The 21,710-nt window shown below is 32.1% G+C and overlaps 2 protein-coding genes across 3 annotated transcripts in view; one reads left to right on the top strand and one right to left on the bottom strand.

Moving 5' to 3' along the window:
* LOC142341058 (rhodopsin-like) overlaps nt 1-15,514 on the bottom strand; it is an 84,358-nt gene extending 68,844 nt beyond the window's left edge. The window contains exons 1-2 of the mRNA XM_075391900.1: nt 15,496-15,514; nt 14,198-14,364 (exon numbers count right to left, since the gene is read on the bottom strand). Of these exons, the coding sequence (XP_075248015.1) occupies nt 14,198-14,364 (167 nt within the window). The 5' untranslated portion in view covers nt 15,496-15,514. The remainder of the gene's footprint in view (nt 1-14,197; nt 14,365-15,495) is intronic.
* The window catches only part of LOC142341776 (uncharacterized), a 645,707-nt gene that overhangs the window by 440,951 nt on the left and 183,046 nt on the right, over nt 1-21,710 (top strand). The gene's annotated exons all lie outside the window — the stretch shown is intronic.

The following is a 21,710-nucleotide window of genomic DNA, read 5'->3' on the forward strand; positions in this document are numbered from 1 at the left end:
CAAAAAAGAATACCGAACACATTTAACGGACTTTTTGGAAATTTGTCCAAATATCAAATCACTTTTCCTTGCTTCGGAAAAATTAAATTAATTTGATGTATTCGTTACAACTGATTATCAAACACTCAGTGTTAACAATTGACCATTTTTGATTCTTGCCTCTTTAATGATGAGCTGAAGATTAACCAAAAGCTATGCAATTCGTTATATTAAAAACAATATGAAAGCAAACAGGATAGAGAAAAATCATCTTTGATAAATTTTTTTGGTTGAAGTGATTAGTAGAAACTATGAGATTATTTATTGAGCGCGAAAAAAATGGGGAGCTACTCATTATATATGAAGAAGAATTTTTTATTTTTTGAAGTTTTGTTTTTAGAATTTTTAAATGGTTTTCTGACTTTTGTAATTGAGTTCGTCTTTATATTACGAACGCAAATTTGCAAAATCGAAACAATGCTGCATTTAACAATTATGTGAAACAATAACATGAAAACGAATAAGACGTTATAGTTTCACTGATTTTTATTTCTGTTACGTTTAAATGAATTTTAAATTGTTGCGTTTTTCAATTTTTTCGTTTTTGATTTGAATTATGATTATAATTAAACGTTAATAATTAAAAATTTAGCAATGCTCTTTACATTGGGGGAGCATCTTGAAAAATATTTATGCTTCTTTTCGTACATTTTTTTGGTTGTAAATAACGTTCATTATAAAGAGAAATTGACATTCAACGTTTCATGTTACACTGCACAGACCGAACGGTTAATCTTTGGAAATTTTTAGTTCTTCGATATGCGCAATGTCCCAATTTGATTCCTTGGAGCAGTAAACGTCTATTTTTACAAAATCAGTCTGATGTTTGCCTAGTGGCATTCCGAATACATTCCAAACTTTAAATCCAGAAAATTTACCAGACTTGGTTCATAATTATAAATCCTTTGTTAATCTCACTTTTTTCTGATTCTAAACTTTTTTTCTTTTTTATCCTTCTTCTCTTTTTATTAACCAATGATCCCACCCCCACTAACGCCCCCCCCCCCCATCGGCAGACTTCGACATTGCTCACCTTCAGCTAAAAATACAGACTGAATTGTCGTTCCTGTGCCCCCCAAGTGGGCGGGAAATAAGTGGGAAGCAATGAATTGAACTGGTGGGTGGTTCGATTGTAGTGGACTTGTGATTATTATTCAGTCAGGCATCCAAAAGCGACAGGAAAAGAAATTTTGCCCTAGTTCCCCTTTTTCTGCCCGGCGGGACTGCCGGTTGAACACTAATTGTTCCATTTAAAACCTAGAACATGTCTCCAATTTGATTTGGTTTCAAATTTCCTTATTGCCAATAACACAGTCTTTAAATATTTCTGTCTGTTGAACTGTAATAGTTTACAGAGGACAAACGTGACGACAGACGCCCGCATTAAGCAGCTATATTGACAAATCGAAATTTTCATATGAGAGCATTTACATTGAACAAGGTGGATCTGTGTATACTGCAAAAGAACAACAAATACACAAGAATTTGTAAACTGATAAGTGAAAATGATCATCAGAATATCAAAATTTATGAAAAAGGGGGTTCAACCTCAATTTTTAAGCATTTCTTAGATAACAAACGTGTCTAGCTACTACATTCATAATAATTACGCGGTTGTGATATCTGCAACACTCTTGTCTTACTGGAAAGCTAAAAATTATCACTTTATTCTTATAAGAAATTGAGATTTAACACTTTCGGTAATTTTTGTGTCAAAATTTTTCAAATGGTCTTTAATTTTCACTCCCAAGACATTTTTTCAACTCTCCATTGCAGAACAAGGGTGATATTCAATGTATTCGTTGCTGAGCCAAAAGCTGTATCGATTTACCCTCACGAAAACAAAACTTTCAAGGTTTTCCTTTTACGGTTAATTTCACGAAGAAACATTTTCACACGATTTGTTATTGCGAAGAATCTCTGAAAATGGCAAAAAATTAAAAATTTGTCGTAACAGATGACAAAAAGCAAAAACTATCCATGGTACCATAGAAAAAGTGTAAAAAAAGTAAACTAACAATTGAGCAAAATCAGTTACAAAAATACCAGTTTTTAGCATATCGTTTTGTTGGGTGATATGCTACCATTTTCATTGAGCATGTTTACAGTTTTAAATAGAATATAACTACAATCATAAAAACTAATATCACTAGGAAATATAATGCTAAAGCTAAGAACAAAATAATGAAAAACAGAATAAAACAATAGTATTGATAAAATTGCTAACAAAAATTTTGTCATGATTAAAAAATTAACAATAAATTAGTTACTGTCGGAAAGAATACTGAACTACATAAATTTAGTGGCTTATCTGTACTTGACCTCTGTGAAACGTTTACACTTTGCTGATGGTTAGGACTAAGACAGACAGCTGTTACAGTGAAAAGTATAAAACAGCGAGAAGAATAATTTTGCACCTGCGTTATGCAATGACTTTGGATATAATGATTGGTTGAGTTTTGATGGGCTGAATAAACGTCGAGATAATATCACGATAAGAATTCTCCTGTGTACTCAGCTCTTTGCTTACCACTTTTACAGTCGGGGACTTTTTCGAAAACAAACCTATCAATGCATGTACTATAACCAGTTTCGTTGTTTTGTCCATCGTCTACCGATCCGGCAAACTCTAGTTCGGTTGCCTGGTTTGCTTCAAGACGTTTATTTAATGATTTAGAATTGTGAGCGGCAAATAGTGGTTTTAGATCCCTACGGATCTCTGCACAAGGTTTGCGCGATCGTGAGTTGTTGTAAAGGTTTTGATAGCCGAATGCGTTGCGCCATATCCGCCATACCCCAGCTTTCTGGTTAAATTGCTCGGAAAACTTCTCCGCGGCATCTTGGATTAATTGGGGATCACTATTTTAATGTCCACAAATACAGAACCATTTCTGGTGCCTGAATATTTCCTGTTAGCGTTAAATTTGAGTTGTACAATTTCACCAACTTTTCTGAGTCAGGTCTCTCTTATTGTGATGAAGTCTAGTAGAGTTGAATGAAAGAAGCTTCTAATGCACAGCCTTCCGCCGTGAGATTACAGTTTTATCTCTTTTTTGGCAATAATAACGAATTCGAAATCGATGGTATTTTTGTACGCTAGTTGTATTCGGTATATTCTCACAGTTCTAAACAAGTGCGTCAACTTTGAGAAACTCTGTAGATTTAGTTGGCTTACGAAGGAGTTGCTGACCCAATAGATTTAGTTAAATCAGAATGAGGAATTTCGTCAGTAGTGAAATTTCGGTGGTTTAGATAGTGTTTCTGTGTCCACTTCATACCGCAATTTCTGCAATGGTTTGGATATTGTGCTTGTGAAGTTTGAGATGGCTGATTTTGCTGTCTGCCTCTAAGATTTATGTTAAGATGGGTTCAAATCTGCCCACGATTGTAACCAGAGCGATGTCTACCTTGCGAACGTTCATTTGATTTCTCATTATTCCTCCATCAGGATAGCTAACTCTGAGGCTCTTTCTGGGTTGAGCTCCCGTTGAATGTCTGTCTCTCTTATATCATATTCATGAAAATGTTGTCTTCAAAAGAATTTGGTGCGCAATTTTCCGCTAATTCTTTAGCGCAAAACTTAACCGACTCAGTAGTTTCATCTTTTCATTGAAGTGTTGCAAAAAAGTAATCTAGTTATGTGATGTTCCGGGGAACTATAAAAGTGATTTCAAGTTGTTCCTCTCTTTCTGTTGATATTAGCGCTTGAACTTTTCCATGCGGAAGTTGTCCCCCAAACATTTTTGTTCCATCTTCTCCAATTGTCAAGTATGGCATAGAGCGTTCTGAGTTTGTGCCCACCTAAGACACCTTCCTGCTCCACAATCTTGCAATTTTACTCCTACTTTGCTATACTCATTGCGTTCCTAGATAGTCAATTGCGTTGTCAACCTTTATTTTCTGACGGATATGTGACCTTTGGTCGTGTCCTCAAAAGGACTTCAGAAACTAAGTTCAATACCACAGTGATGGACACCTTCATTTGGGGACGCTATTTTTCTCATCTCGCTTGAGAGTGAGAGCTTTGTCGTCCAAGAAAAGTTTAATGCATAGAATAGTGTCTCAACTTCTGCTGACAACGCCGAATGGGGTTTGGTCTGTGGGCCGTATTTTCAAAAAGGCATTTGTTAGACGATAACAAAAGAAAATTGCGACAAAACTGAATTACAAAAACTGGTCTAGTTACAATTAAATTTTTTCAACTGCCTTTGGTAGCGCGAATAATATCAATAAAAAATAAAAATAAAAATTTAAATGCTGAAAATTGTAATAATGTTAATTATTATTAAAATTATACCCGTCATTATGATTATAATAAAAATAATAATAATAATAATAATAATAATAATAATAATAATAATAATAATAATAATAATAATAATAATATTAATAATAATAATAATAATAATAATAATAATAATAATAATAATAATAATAATAATAATAATAATACTAATAATATTAATAAAAATAATGAAATTAATAGTAATGATAAAAACAATAACAACATCAACAATAATAATAATAATAATAATAATAATAATAATAATAATTTTAGTAATAAAAATAATAATAATTAGAAGAAGAAGAAGAAGAATAGTAATAATAATAATTAAAATAATAACAACAACAATAATATTCATACAATTAATAATAATTAATATAATAATAAGGTTGATAATAACAATTTTAGTAATACTAATAATAATCATAATAGTAATCATAATAATATTAATAATAATAATAATAATAATAATAATGATAATAATAATAATAATAATAATAATAATAATAATAATAATAATAATAATAATAATAATAATAATTATAATAATAAGAATAGTAATAAAAATAATATTAATAATAATAATAATAATAATTTCGATAAATAATAATAATAAAAATAAAAATAAAATAATAATAATAATAATAATAATAATAATAATAATAATAATAATAATAATAATAATAATGTTATTGAAAACTATAATAATGGTATTAATAATCATCATCATAATAATACAAATAAAAATAAAAATAATAATAAAAAAAAATTTCAAACATATTCAACATATTTCAAACAAGGCGGCTCGGTAATGTGCGATGGCACATAAGGTTCCGACCCCGCCCATCCACAATTTTGGCGTAATTGTCTACCAAATGAGGAACAGATTGAAAAACCCAAAAATTATTTTTTGCGAATCCCAAAAAAGCCCAAGTCTTTTTCAAAAAATTATGTATGAACGATAAGATAGCCTCCAAAGCAAATAACTCAGTGGAGTAAAAATTGATGCATTAGATTGCTGTAATATGTCAATATTAAGCAAGCGAGTCAAGACGAACAGCAAAATCAAACAACAACAACAACAAACATTAATTACATCAAAAAATTTATGTCCCTCTTAAAAACTAAATTTAATAACAAAGTCAACATACCGTCAGATAAACCTGAAACTAAACAAAAATAACTTATAAAACACCGGAAAACATATGCGACCAGTCCATAAAAAGGTTTTGCAACAATTATACAAAGAAGAACAAAAACTTTAAGTAAAAAAATTAACTTATTTTTTTGAAACAGTTATCTTCAAAGTAATAAATACCATTAGGAATCAATTAATATTACCACAAATTTACGATTACCACTGCTTCTATAGAAGGGCATTAGGACCTGTCCTTATTCATTTTTTAAAGCGGCTAAAAAGAACAACAAAGAACAAACAAAATTTCAATTGAAACTTGCCAGAAAACGCTGTCAAAACCGTCAAGCCAAATTTTGGCACTCAAAATATATTTGATTGCGCCCTCTTCAAACAGTTATAATGTAGTACGTGGCCATTCATTAGTAAGACTAGGTAACAAGTAGACAAAGTGCTAAAGTATGTAATACTTTTATTTTTTTTCGAAACAAAATTACATTCAATGTCATGAAAGGCATTAATTACAAAAGGAGCTATTTAAATAGGGTCGTTCATTCATGAAAAGGAAACCCTCGAGACTTTAATTATCCAGAATATTTCTTGCATCTACAAAAAAACGTCAAATATGACAAAAATCAAATTATTATTTTTTTTGTGAAAAACCGGTGTCGAAGCCAGTAAGGTCATAACAAATTCTCGAAGAAAAAGATTTTAGGACACCAATCCCTTTTGTTCCCTTGACACCTATAATGTCATATTCTACCCGTAATTAACTAACGAGATTAAGTAACAAAAAGAAACATAAAAAGAACAAAATTGCGAAGTTAAAAAGTTTTTTTTTAAGTTTTGGAAAACGATTGTTTTCAAAGTCATGAAAGCCATCAGCTATCTACTAATATCAGAATATCGGTTCTCCTATTCTTTTTTGAAAAGCCAATGAAAGCTATCACTATAAAGGAAATTTCATACGACCGAAACGACAAAGTATAAATGATAGTTAGAGAAAAAATTTAAAAATTCAATTGATTTCTTCAAGAAAGAGGCGTCGAGGCCCTTAAAACGATGATGTATATCTTTCAGGACTTCAATATATTCAATTTTGCTTTATTCTGAATGCTAATAAGGTGACATGAGAACTGTTAATAATGTGATAATGTGACAAAATTAGAAAACGTGAAAAACTGGCAAATATCAAAACAAACAAAAATCTGAAATCTTGTAATATCAAAGCCGGAAAACAAAAACTTCAGGCTTAAAACTCTAACCCAGAATAACTGTTAAATCAGTACAAAGAAGAAGCAGTCTTTTTTTGCTGACACTAAGCTGGAAGTTGAACAAATTAAGAAAGTTAGAGGAAAATTCAATTAAGCCATTATTTATTGAAAAGTAAATTATTTTTAAAAAAAGAAGCGACCATAAACTTTCAATTAAAAAACTAAATGCATTAGCTTGGAGCTGCTTAACAAGCGAATTCGTTGGAGCTATTGAGCTTTGATTTGATATTTTCTGTTCTTTATTATTAAAAAAAGTCTTTTTTTTAAAAAAAAAAGACCGACTGATTACAACCCGACATTTTTGGATTGTAACAGTCCAAGAATGGCCCAAAACTAGCCCTGCTAAAACTTACCGTTAGGAACAAATGATTTTTCGAATGTTGTAGATATAGATAATTTGTTAGTTGAAAACTCAAAATGAATTCTGCATTTTTGATAATCAACGAGTAAAGTTAGCAAAAAACGGCAGAGTTTTAATTACAGAGCACTCTCAGCGAAAGTTGAAGTAGGAATAGCCCCTTTCTGAGTCTACAAAGATTGTATTAGTGTTGTTTGTGGGTGTAGTGCCGGCAAATTTTATCAAAGTGGACTAAAGTAGCTTATTTCGTGCTGTTTTTGATGAAAAGGGCTAAATTGTGAAATGTTTATCCAGATTTTTTGACCAAAAAAATTAAATCAAAACAATCAACAATGCTTGTTCGTCTTCAAAAATAAAATCAACGACACTATTCTTAAAAATTATTTCAAATTTCAGCAAAATTGACGAAAATTTAGGCAAAAATTCCGGAAAATGTGAATAAAAACAAGGTGAATTCACTCTTCTTTTCTCAGAAGTTTAAACCTCGATAACTCCCTGTAGAAAACGAAAATTGAAAAAATCTTTTTAATTACATATTCTACGCTGGACGAGCTTTCTAATGATACCAGTCTGAACTCTCTACGATGAATATATCGAGCGGCGAAAATTCACGGAACAAAAAAACCCCATTTGAGTATATAGTTCCTCCCCCCTCAAGAGGGTCGGAACAATAACTCACTTGAAATACAACAAATATTAACCACGAGGTAAATACTATTTTACCACGTTTACCAAACAATAATAACCCGCAAACTCAAATACGAAGATAAAATTCGGTACATTTCAACACCGAGTAATTAATTTTGAATACTTGATATCGCAATCACAACAGGCATAAAATAAAAATAATAATGAAGAATTGCCAGCAAAACAATCACCAAAATCTATTTATGCAGGTATGCACAAGGTAATAGAACAACTACAACCGCTTCAAACCCACGTTACTTTTAAGCCATTTCAAGACAAAAGCCGCCTTCTCCGACAGTAAAAAAAATTTTACAATTGATAAACTTGTATTTAGGAGGCTCAGTCCCCTGGCAACAATCATTAGGCCGTTCCAAGGCACAGACCCAAACTATATTACCCTTTAATGACCCAAAAATGGTAACAAAATTACGCTTTAATGACCCAAAAATGGTCATTAAAGCAGGATGGTCATTAAACTAATTCGCTTTTCCATGAGACAGGGATCGTCAGAAGTTTAGCTATGATACAAACATCTTTAGTTGCTCCAGCACAACAGTGGCATTCGCTGCTTCCAATAGAAATTAAAAAGAATTGGCAAGCTTTTCGTCGAGAATTTCTAAAGACTTTGATAACCAACAACCACCACGAAAACGAGCAAAAATACGAGCCAGAAAACACTTGAGAAGTAACATGAAGACATTTGAAATTGTACAAATCCACAAAGTGGATCATTTATATATACTTTTAAGCAGCGCGCTACAACTAAAGGCCCATTATTTTAACAAAGAACAACAAAACATTTTTTCACTACCAGAAAAATCTTCTCAAAAATCTAGAACTGCATTTCCCTCTTATTTGATAGAAGTTTACGGTCTACAAATAAAAAAAGGCACAGTTTCTTCATGATCAGATATCGAATAGACAAACATCTTTAATTTATGATGAACTATTTTTTGCCAATATTAGACTTATTATCTGAATTCCTGACAAGAGTTCATGAAGAAAGTCACATTGCTAACGTAAGAAGCCCATTCCCAAAAATCGTTTGAGTTTGTTAAAAGACTCTCAGCCGCACCAAATGCAACGACATCACAGTCACGCGCAGAAAGCGTACGAAAATAGCAAGAACGGAAATAAAAGGATTTCATCCTCTATATATTCTTACGCAAAACCGTACATGCTGATTTTTCTGAGGTAAAAACATTAGAATTAGTTAAACTTCTAACCTGGCTCATACAACGTTTTGAGTAAAATTATGTTGGGCAAACATTTACAGTCACAAAATCCATTATAAATTTTGTTCTCAATTCAAATTGGTATACAAAAATAAGTGTGTATAACATAAATACCACCAGAACTTACACAAAGATTACAAACTAAGATTTTCGCAATCAGACTGCGAAGTCCTAATGCGGAATTATCTGCGTTTACATTTGATAACAATGTAGAAGCAGAGACTTCCCTTGATGCTGCACCAACGGAATAAAAAGACGTGAAAAAAATTTACATTCACATCCTCTGGATACAAATGAAAAATGATTTAAACACAATGTGCTTAGACAAGGTAACTATGTTTTCATTCCATTTTATTACTAAATATCACTTGGCGATTTACAAAACAATAATAATAATAATAATAATAATAATAATAATAATAATAATAATAATAATAAAATTAATGAAAATAATAATAATCTTAACAATAAAAACAATAATGAAAATAATAATAATAATAATAATAATAGTAATAATAATAATAATAATAATAATAATAATAATAATAAAAATAATAGTAATAATAACAATAACATTAATAATAAAAAAAAATTATTAGTAGTAATAATAATAATAACGATAATAATATTAGCAAGAATAAAAATAATAATAATAATTATTATAAATATAATTATAATAATAATAAAAATAATAATAGTAATAATAATAATAATAATAATAATAAAAATAATAAAAATAATAATGATAATAATAATAATAATAATAATATTAATAATAATAACAATAATATTAATAATAATAATAATAATAATAATAATAATAATAATAATACTAATAATAATAATAATAATAATAATAATAATAATAATAATAATACTAATAATAATAATAATAATAATAATAATAATAATAATAATAACAATAATAATAATAATAATAATAATAATAATAATAATAATAATAATAATAATAATAATAATAATAATAATAATAATAATACTAATAATAATAATAATAATAATAATAATAATAATAATAATAATAATAATAATAATAATAATAATAACAATAATAATAATAATAATAATAATAATAATAATAATAATAATAATAATAATAATAATAATAATAATAATAATAATAATAATAATAATAATAATAATAATAATAATAATAATAATAATAATAATAATAATAATAATAATAATAATAATAATAATAATAATAATAATAGTAGTAGTAATAATAATTATTATTATAGGAAGGAGTCTCGGTCGGTAATTGATTGGCATTTTTAAACGTTTTTTTTTGAAACTTTTAAAATGACCATGAAATCATGCAACAGTTTCGAAATATCTTTCTTTTTTTTCTGTTATTTTGCCCGTAGTTTTTCTCTAGTGTCCTACATAATTAACAGTTCAACAAAAAGTGTGCGTATAAAGACCACAATTTTTTCTGAACACAGATATTAAAATATATGACAAAAGCTTTATATTTTATCATCGTGTACCATGGAGTAGTGATTTTATTACGCTGATTTAGAAAGTTTGAAGGATTAGAATTGAAGATTAGCCACGTATAAAGAAGATTTTTACGTAAACTCGTACAGTTGTATGATGTTCTTTTAGGCTTAAAATTGTAAGTTCCAATTGAAATCTCAACCACAGAATCTCAATTGAATAAAAGAAACAAAAAGGAGTTGCTTTTCTATTTTCAATCCCCAAAAATGCTCTCAATTGAACCAATTTTCACTCTGTGAATCTAACAATCTATTTCAAATGTGTCAGATATGATGTTGCTTTTGAACAAAGGAAACAGAGAAGGGATTATTACCGTGTTTAGAACAAATTGAAGAACAAAAAAGAGGTCAATGTTTGATTGGCAAAAAGGCTATGCATGTCTTTGAAGGCGGAATTTCAATGAGGCTTGAGGGCTTGATAATTATCCGAAATTTTTATGTTGTGAAATAATGAGAATTATCACAACACAATGTAAATTACTAGTGCTTTGTACCCTGCTAACCTGAACAGGCCTTCCTGTTCCCCCTGAGAATTTGTTGTCAGATATCAATAATGAGCCTCTCAACTACGGATAACCTCCTTTAAATGAGGTCGTTTTGTCAATCTGTTCAAAATAATCCACTAAAAGAGGTGAACTATAAGGGGGAAATATAAGTGGGATGCTTAACTTCGGCGATGGCCACCAAACTCAGATACAGTCAAAAATTAACCTTCCGGAGAACGTTACATTCGGGAAGTGCGAAAAATTTGTACGATCAAAATAGAATTTTACGTGATCAAGTACCCTTTGTACACCTGTTTTGGCTCGGCATATTTTTCGAAATTTCTTTTGATTTTCATATGAATCGACATAACAATCATTATATGAAAGTTTTAGATTGTATAATTTCCAAAAACTGAGAGCTGTACTCACATCCAGACAAAAATGTATCAGCTATAGGAGAGTTCAATTGAGATCAGCCTAGAGGTCTTACTGATCTTAATATGCTGATGTAGGGAATTTGCTTGGCGAATTAAGATTTGTGAATAAAGTAATTGTGATCGCTAAATCACTTTCAACACTTTTCTGGTATAATAACATCTTAAGGCAAAAAAATGAAACTATTTTGAAACTGACAATCATCTGCACACATGATACTATGCTGTATCTTGTTACAAAAGTTCTTCTTTCGTTAGATTCATTTCTAGGCATTAGTAATTTATTGGACAGAAAGTGGTAAGTTAACTCGAAAAGCCAGAATCACAACCAAAATCAGCAGCCCAATCACAAAATAAACCTCAAAATACACAAAAATTGAAACTCATCGTTACACAGTGAAATGAAACTTGATAGTCTTGATAAGACATACTTAATCATGGACAATCTTGCCAAGATGACAATGATGTGGGTAAGTTTAGAAAGCTAATGAGTCAGTTTATTGAAATTAAAGAGAGCAAAAGACAAATGATTTCAAAATAGATTTCTAAGAAATAATAAGTGTAATCGACACATTTGAAAGTAACAATTCTGCAGGTCTTCTGAAAGAAATAATTTCGAGTTTTGTTATGAAAATGAATAGGTGAGTTCATTTTATGTCGGCAAGCGTCTTTGATTCACTTTACTCTCACTTGTTTACAGACTTTTACATATCACAATTTTTTCAATGTTTGTGACCAAATCAATACTATAAATGAGTCGAAGTAAAAAAAAACCGTGGTTTGTGTGTTTCAAGATTTTTTTAATTGATGTATGACTAACAGAAATGGATTCAAGAACCTGAGGATAAAAACGTTTGTTCAAATTCGAAAAGTTTGGAAGAGAGCAATTTAAAAAATATAATGTTGAGGAATGAGCAATCATTGCATTCTGATTACCTATTACTCCTCTCAATTTCATCCAAAATTTTATTGTCGTATCTTACCACGGTCTTGTTGAATTTAATCAAGAAGTTCTCCTGATACACCTTGATAAGATCTTGGCAAGATCTTATCTAGATATACAAAAAAAATTTTGTTCTATCAAGATCTTAGTAAGATAATCCATGTTTTGTTAAGACTGTCAAGGGTTTACATGTCTTGGCAAGGTATATTAAGTTTCATTTTACTGGCTACTGTTTCATTGTATTAAAACATAGCACTTGGATTAGCCCATATGTGATTCCTATTTAAAAACAAATTTCATGGCAGCTTCTACATTTTTGGCACTGCAGAGGACCATGCCGAGAAATTAAGAAAGTAGTTCTCGGGAGAAAACACTCATCAAATAGTTTGCATCAAAAAAATAAGTATCAAAAATTATAAAAATTGGTTTTGATGTAAATATCAAACTTGAATTTTAGTTTGAACAACGTTTGACAAAAATGCATAAAATTGAAAACACGCGAAAACTTGACTTCTCTAGTTCCATGAAAACTGAAAATTGCTAGGTCACTTTTTAATGCTAATTTTAATACGTTTTTGTTAGAGAAATCACCTGTAACTCAGAGTCTTTGTTTTCATCCCCTTCACGCCATCGCGAGACACAATCCTGATTGAAACTGATTTTCATTCACATGAAAGCATTTAAAAAAAGAAAAATCTGTTTGAATCCAACTCTAAAAGCGGTTCAATAATATCAAATACTAGACTGACAATATGACTCATTAACTTTATTATGTAAAAAACACAAGAAGGGAAGAAATCAAAATCTCAATATTGATTATTTCAAAGAATATCAAAACAGTCCATAAGAGGTCGCAAAAAATTTCTCAATGGGTTTAGATAATGCTGTCTGAAATTTGAGTTTAAATTACAATCGTACACAACTTTTTAAATTCAGTTTGCGCCCAAAGAGCAGTGTATATTGTATAATAAAAAATTACTTGAGCAAGTATGAGAGCAAAATGTATTTTTTAAAAATGGTCAATTTTTTTCACAATTGGTGTAGCCCATTCTAACAATAATTTCAAACTAATTTACTTCTCAGAGTAATGCTTGCTGCAGATCAGTTTCAGAATGTTAATTTTTTGATAAAATCTACAACTCAAATATATCGAAAAATACAGACAAAAATAAAATAGTAAAGTACATCTACTAATCTGTTATAATGTTTTTTCTCTCACTTTTTAACAAAATATTTTCCATCTATCTTTAATTTTTATAGCCACTTGTTTCTTCAGATCAATGTTTTCTCAGCCACAATACTTCAGATAAAAAAACTAAAAGCAATTGTCGAAAACATTGAATAAACATAAAAAACAAAAAAAACCTTTGAGTACATAACCCCACCCAATTATCGGAGTCGGAACAATAACTTTTTTGATCGTTCTACGCGTCTAGTGGTACAGCATTTTTTAGAACTTTGAACGCACCTTTGAAGCCAGCTTCCATGTGTGCATCTTAATACATTGTAAAAGAGGGCTGGCAATACTTAAACTAATCCTTTCACTTGGTTGGAAAGTCGCAGTGAGTTTCTTCTCGAAACTATGATCATTTCCGTATCAGTGGACGCTTGAAATGATAATTAAAGATTGCTATATTAATTTCAAATAGGAAAAAGAAGACTTGAATTCCCAAGACGGATATAGTCACCATGCAAATGGGAGTTTCGCTTCATGTATGTCGCTTCATGAAGAAAAATTTAAAATCATTTAGTTGTGTTTAGAAAATGTGCATGATTCAGGAGTGAATTATTTTAAAACTTACATGAAATAGAGCAGTATCGCTGTTCCGTTTCCAATGATGCCCAGAATGAGCAGACAAATTAGAACGGCTGCACATATATAGTGCACGTAGTCTGGAACTGGTTCGTAGAAAATGTCCCTCCAGCTGTCGTCGCCAGCAGTCGCACACGTGCAAGAATTGACTGACATCTTGAAAAACGTATCACAAAGAATAAATAAGTATTTAGCCTAAAATGACAACAGAATAAGTATGACGAAGGGATTTAAGCTTTTAACCGCAACAATGAACTGTAATATAGTCCAATAAATGCAATTTTAACGGTGACTTAGAAGTTCTAAAAATTGAACGATCTAAGTTTTAGGTTCAAGTTATTTATGAATACGGAATAAATTTAAGTCAAATGTAATTAATGTTGGGCTCTGAAATGCAATCACAAGTTCGTTCGCGTTTCGTGGAAGTGTCAAAAAGACAAAAGTTGCAATTTTTAACGGAACTTACCGGCTATACTAATGCGTTGGTGCAATCAATCAATTATTTTTGTAATTTATGGATACTAATCGAAGTTGAGGGGTAAAATTATTCGGACATTTTTGTATTAGACCTTTCCCGCTGTTTGCAATAACTAATGAATGTCGCTTCAAAATGGACAGAATGAAGAAAAATTCAAAGTATTTACATTTTGTAGTCATTTTTATCTAATACCAATGTGTACATTATACTACGCTAGGCTTTTGAAATATCTGCTTTCCAGTAAATCTTTTTTCCTATTGGCCCATTTTTGAACAATTTGTTGGTGGATAAACAACAGATTAAAACACTAAATCTTGATGGAAAACTAAGTAACTTGCAAGGAAAATAAACAAAATCTGTGGCAAAATATGCGCAACTTTCTGCATTAAAATCGGATGCGTAACAAGGCAGTTCGAAATATTGTGGAAAAATTGGAAGAGGCGGAACGCGAGGAAGAGGGAAAGGGGTAAATTAAATAGGGCGATAAACCAATTGGTCGAAATCCGATTAAATTGAACTACAAACTAATCTTCCATAAATATACGCATGATATGACATAATCTTTAATGGTTTTGCCACCGTTTAGGGCTTTCAATTTGTTTTTCACGTAAATTACTTTAATAGATATATTTATTTTTATTTTCGATTAGCCGCCATCTTTGCTTTTTGAATATGATTACGTATTAATCCGGTATACCTCTGAATATATATATATATATATATATATATATATATATATATATATGTATTTATATATATATATATATATATATATATATATATATAAATATATACAAAAAAGATCTCACTTTTGCAAAAGATGCTGTTTCGTCCATCTCAAACATAATATGTCGGCCATTTGATTTATCGCCTTTTCGAACTGCTAAGTCAGGAAAATTTTCATTAACCTATTATTGAAAAACGAATATTAGTTTGATAATAAGTTCCACGCTCGAGCCTCTATTAATTTAAAACATATGGTTTCCATAATTCGCATCAAAGCACTCCCGTCTCACTCTAATGCATATATTACATAAATTTTTTCTGTTTAGAGCAGTTCTATTTCCATATCAAATTGAACTTTAAGAACAACAAAGCAGGTTGATATACGTGAAATACTCTTTCAACTATTTGGGACAAGATATCATAAAAAAAACAAACATAGCAGAAAAAGCTGTGCATTTGAAAAACTTTTGTTGAATAAATTTGACTAAACCATTTAGAAAATTAGCCGATCCTAAAAACTTAAAACAAAAAGTAAAAACAGAAATCAAATGGCCGCTTGTGAACAGAAAATCACTATCGAGAAAGCGAAATTTTGTTCAAACACCGTCTTCTCAAACCCATTAAAAATTCGGGTGGAAAAATTCCGTTTTTGGCTCCACCTCCTGTTTCGGCGTAATAAACTCAATCTTATTTGAATTCGAAAGTAGTCAAATTGTGTGGACAAAAAATAAAAATTTTAATGCAAAATTGTTAAAAAACTACTGTACAACTCTCTGGTGATCTCTTACTTATACAATATGATAGGCCGGAAAAACCGAGTAAACCGTCTTAAAAAAAGTGTTTTTTGTACAAACGAGAAATGAAGTGGTATGAATTTGTAATTTTAAATTTGTAATTTTAGTGGTATGAATTTGTAATTTTAGACAAAGCCCGGAAAAATTGTTAAATTAGTTCAACGTGAAGTTCCGCGAAAATTTTATAGATTGTTATGCTTTTTTAAATTACCTTCGGCCTCGACCAGAATATTTATTAAAAATTTTAATTTGACAGTCTCCTCGGTTAATGCAGTGATATTTTTTCAGAACTATACTTCAAAAAAGTTCGAAAAAAATAAGGGAAAAAATTAGAAAAGACCTATTGGATTATACGTATTGCCGGACTTCGCAACTCAAGACCATTTCAATTTTTTCAAATATGTCATTAAATTTCTATTCAGTGAACAAATGTTACAGCAAAGACCTCGTTGGATTCTGCTTGCAGCGAAAAAAAGATAATTTTTTATGTGAAGGAGCCAAGAGCACATCAGATCACATAGTCAATCAGAGACAAGCAGAACGTGCTCTCAAACAAGCTCATATTAATTTTTTTTAAGAAAATCTAGTTGAACATTTGGCCTTGACCACAGTTTCCTGAAAATTATTTTTAGCCTATTTTTATCCTTCGTGCAGTGAGATTGTTGCCAAAACTTAAAAATGTTGATGAAGTTGGATATTCGTCACAATTTAAATTCCTTCACTTTTTACTAAGTTTGTTGGTATTTAGTAAACAAATTTTGAAGGCAATTCTTGGTCAAAATTATACTTTCGATTGACGAAATTAGGTTGGATTAGATTATTGTTCAATAATTAAGTCAGCAAATGTTTTACTATGAAAACAATAATTGTTTTCACTTGATTCGCTGTTGGGGCAGCAAGAAAGAGTTCAAAGGACAAATATGAATCTAAAAAAAGTTTGGAAGATTTCACAAATCACCACAGAAAAATGTACAAAACCTGGGGACTTTCTCTTATTTTTTATTGTTCTGATAATTTTTTGATTTTTGCAGCCACCTTATTTTAAGAAACAAATTAGATGGATACAAAACTATCTTAAGGAGAATTCATAATTTGAATAAAGTTCTCAATCATACAGTGATATGCAACCAATACAGAAATATAATGGCAGTATAGATAGCGAAAAAAATACTATCTTTTCGAATTTCTTGATTTTTTACAGCAAAAGTGCGATGATTACATATGGCAAACCACACATCAGGTCGCATAGAGAATCAAACATAATTGAAAACTGGTTTTTTTATTCAGTAGCTGTAAAAAAATATATAGTTAATATTGCTTTCAAAAACATTCCTTTTGGATGTTTTTGTTATGTTTTATTGCCTAAGTGTACTCAACGTTTTATATTTGTTATAAACGATAAGTAAGAGTTATTTCGTTAAGAAGGTTCTGACCTAAAGTATAAGTGCAATCGTGCGCGTACAAGTTTTTTCAGGAGTTTTCAGAACTTTTATCACGAAAGGTTTCATTGCGTATTCTATTCCTATCTACGTCTCTAGGTGTCAATTAATTCCTTAAGTAACCACCAAATGCTTGAAAGCCGATTTTCAGTGTTTTTTGCCCCTTTGGACGTTTTTGAGATTATTTTCCCTATTTTTCGCCTCCTAGAGACCACTATTCAATCCCACTAATCGTGTAGTGGAATAAGCACAGGAACACACACATGGAACAGACACATTCTTGTTTTCGAAGCAATTGGGCTTTCGGGAGTTTAATTTCAAGGTTTGGGGAAGTTCATTAAAATGAAAACTACTGTTGGCTTCTGCAAAAACTATTCTTCTTATTTTCGGCTGTAATCAATTTGGGTTCACTGCATGCAGTATCCTTTTTACTTCAATCTTAATTTTTCTGACAACATAACGAGTTTTCAAAGCAGATTTAAATTGTTTGCTTAATGTTCTGACAAAAAATTTCTCCAACTTCACTGCTCGATTAGCTCCTTCGTTTGATTTCGTAAATTAAATATATCAAGGTTTGGCTTCAAAACTTTGCAAACTAATTAGCCACTCAGTATTGCAAACTAATTAGCCACTCAGCCACTCATTGCAAACTAATTAGCCACTCACAAATTAGCCACTCCATTCAATTTTAAAAAAATTATGGCCTCAGAGTTCTAAATTTGTGGAATCAACCAATTCTGCAATATATACATCAGAATTGCACGTGCATCCGGTTGATCTCTCAGATCCAACAAGCAAAACAAGAACTTAGAAAAATTTACATTTGAAATATGAATCATTAGCACACAAAATTGAAACCGCCCCCCACATTTTTTTTAAATCAGTGCTGTTATCTACAAGAAGTCGACTCAGCAGTGTGTTGCTGTGGGGGCCGAAGTCCCACCGATTGGAACAACTCTATCAGTCTCAAGTTGCAGGTTCCCCGGTGAGATAATTCCAGTTTTTGGTACTGTGGCAGTCTATAAAGAGAAGATGTAGTATATTATTTTCTTGTAAACAGTTTTTCGCACGCTCAAAAATGAAGTACAATTTAAGAGCAAACGAAGATTTGACAATTGAAAATTCACCTTAGACAGACATTCGTTCCGAGAATGAGGTAAATCCCATCCCAAGCAGTGGTTTAACTCAACCGATGTCCAACCTTACAATAGAAAATAAGTTCCACATTTCACCTGGCTCTATTTTATTCATTCCTGACACAGCCGACAAATTATATAAGATCCAGTATTAGAACATCTTTTGGAAGAAACGAAAGTTAGATACATTGGATGGGGCCCTGATTACGACTCTTGGATCTACTCAAAATCAATATGGTCCTATTGGTGTTTCAAAAAACCTTTAAGTAAATTGAAAAGAATCTCCAAGGAACTATCAGACAAAATTGACGATGTGCTAATTAATGCCGAGAGCGCACTCTATGTAAACGAAGCATTAACCGGTTTGAACTCCGAAGGAATTAGAACAGATGGTAACCTTCCATATATAAAAACTTTGCCTCACACTAAAGTCCCGACTATCCGCTATGTGCCTATCAATGTACGGTACAAATGGTCAGAGCTTTTCTCTGACGTCATTACTGATTGCATTGAAGATCCTAATACAGAACTAAACTGGAGAAAACTCTTCGGATTGTCTAAATGCATTTTACGTGCCAGTAACAGAGGCGGGCAAAAACACAGGCGGAACAACGACCAAAGAATTCTAGACAGAATTAATCGCTGGAACAGCGGAGACTTTGGAGGACTATGGAACGAAGCTTGCTCTTTGAAACAATAAAAACGATCAAACGATACAAACTCCGAAGAGATTATCAAACGTGCAAAAAATTTGTGTTTCCAGGGCCAATAAGGCAGAGCAGCAAAATTTTTGCTTCTGATGGTTTTGCACCAGTCAACAAGGCAACTCTCGATAGTTTGAAAAAATTGCATCCCCCTGACGAAAAGCGTATTGTAGTCCAAAATTTTTCATCACAAGCATATCAATTCAGTGAGGATAATGTTTCGGAACAACTGAACTCGTTTTCAAGATTTACAGCAGCTGGTCCTTCAAAAATGTTTCCCGAACTTCTTTTGCATGCTGTACAGTGTACCGCTTCAGATCAGTCACAAATTGCTTTGAGAGTACTGACTAAGCTTGTAAACATAACCTGCCGTAGGGAACTTCCCGAATTTGTTTCACAAGCTCTATTTAGTGCATCTTTATCAGCCTTGCTAAAAAAGAAAGGCAGTATTCGCCCTATTGCAGTCGGAGAAGTCTTGAGAAGGCTAATAGCTAAATGTTTAGCAAAGGAAGCAAATTTAGAAGCAAAAGAACTTTTCCGGAGCCTGAAATTGGGTGTGGGAGTGAAGGAAGGAGCGGAAGCCATCGTACATTCGACTAAGATTTCGTATGAAAAAATACTCACCTCGTCCAGTTCCTCAGGTATTTTGCAAATTGACATTTGCAATGCATTCAATTGGATAAAACGCAGTGAAATGCTGAAAGCCGTTGCAAATTCAATGCCAGGCATCGCTGCTTTTACCAGTTCCTGTTATTCACAACACAGCCAATTATTCTATGACAAATTTGTTGTTAGCAGTGAAAGCGGTATCCAACAAGGCGACCCATTAGGCACTTTGATTTTCTCTCTGACGCTCTGGTCCATTATAGAGAAAGTTCAGGAAACTGCGCCAGAGGTTCAACAGCATTCCTGGTATCTAGATGACGGTGTCTTGGTGGGCTCAGAGGACGATCTCATTAGATCTTGGAATCTTTTATGCCAGCTCGGACATAATCGCGGCCTCCACATCAGGGTCGATAAGTGCGAACTGTGGTCCACGGTAGATTTAGACAGACTGGATACAAAAATAAAACGGAATGATATTTCGGGCCTTGAGGTTCTTGGAGCTGCGTTAGGAACCCCAGAGTTTGTCTGCATGAAACTTAACGAAAGGATAGGGAAAATAGAGGTACTTTTCGAAAAGTTGGACTATCTTGATGACCCTCAGTGCGCCCTAGGTATCCTATGCCACTGTATTGGGTCCCCCAAAATGGTGTATTCTTTGCTTTGTCAAACGCCCACACGTCCAGTTATTAAATCCCTAAAAGAAATTGATGCCCAACAGCGCGAAAAACTTGAGAATATCCTTGGAACTGTTCTTCCAGAAGAATCCTGGACTCAAGCAACCCTACCCATAACCCTTTCAGGTTTGGGTGTTCGCCAATGCCAAGACCAGTATAAAGCATCATACGTTGACTCTGTTCTCTCCTCTGAAGATCTTGTTTCCAAAATAACCGGTGAGAGCCCAAAAAACTGCCAAGTTTTTCAGGATCTTTATTCCAGTATAGCACAACTGGACATTTCAAACCTCTCACAAAAGACAATTCAGCATTCTCTTGATAATGAAAAATTTCATCTTCTCAAAGAGAATCTAGCTTGTGAGAGAGAATCCGCCCGACTTCTCTCATTGTCTGTCCCACATGCTGGAGCTTGGTTGTCTGCTCCCCCCACATTCCAGCTCTTGGGCTTCATATGGCACCAAATGAGTTTAGAATTAGTGCAAGGTACAGGTTGGGTGTCCCTGTTTACGACGCCGAAAGGAAGTGCCCGTTCTGTAAAGCAGGAGTTCTTGACATCTATGGGGATCATGCCATTGCGTGTCACGGTCGGGGAGACGCAATTGCAAGACATGACCGTATTCGAGATAAATTAGTGTCTGCTTGCTCATCTGCGAATCTCTCACCAGTAGTGGGAAAAAAAGAACCTAATTCCAGAAAGCCAGTGACGCCCTGGAGACATCTTTGTCCCTACTTGGAAAGCGGGAAAACCTGCTGCATTTGATGTAACTGTTACTTCGTTGCTGCAATCCAACTCTCTCACTAATGCGGCTACAAAGGCAGGATACGCACTTGATGCAGCAGATGAAAAAAAATATTGTCTCGGCGACAATAACTGCGCAAAGATGGGAATCACATTTGTTCCCCTTGCAATTGAAGTCCTTGGCGGGATATCGGCAACCTTCAAGA

Source organism: Convolutriloba macropyga, chromosome 6 (assembly GCF_964194025.1).
Source record: "Convolutriloba macropyga chromosome 6, txConMacr16.3, whole genome shotgun sequence".
NCBI classification, from domain to species: Eukaryota; Metazoa; Xenacoelomorpha; order Acoela; family Convolutidae; genus Convolutriloba; species Convolutriloba macropyga.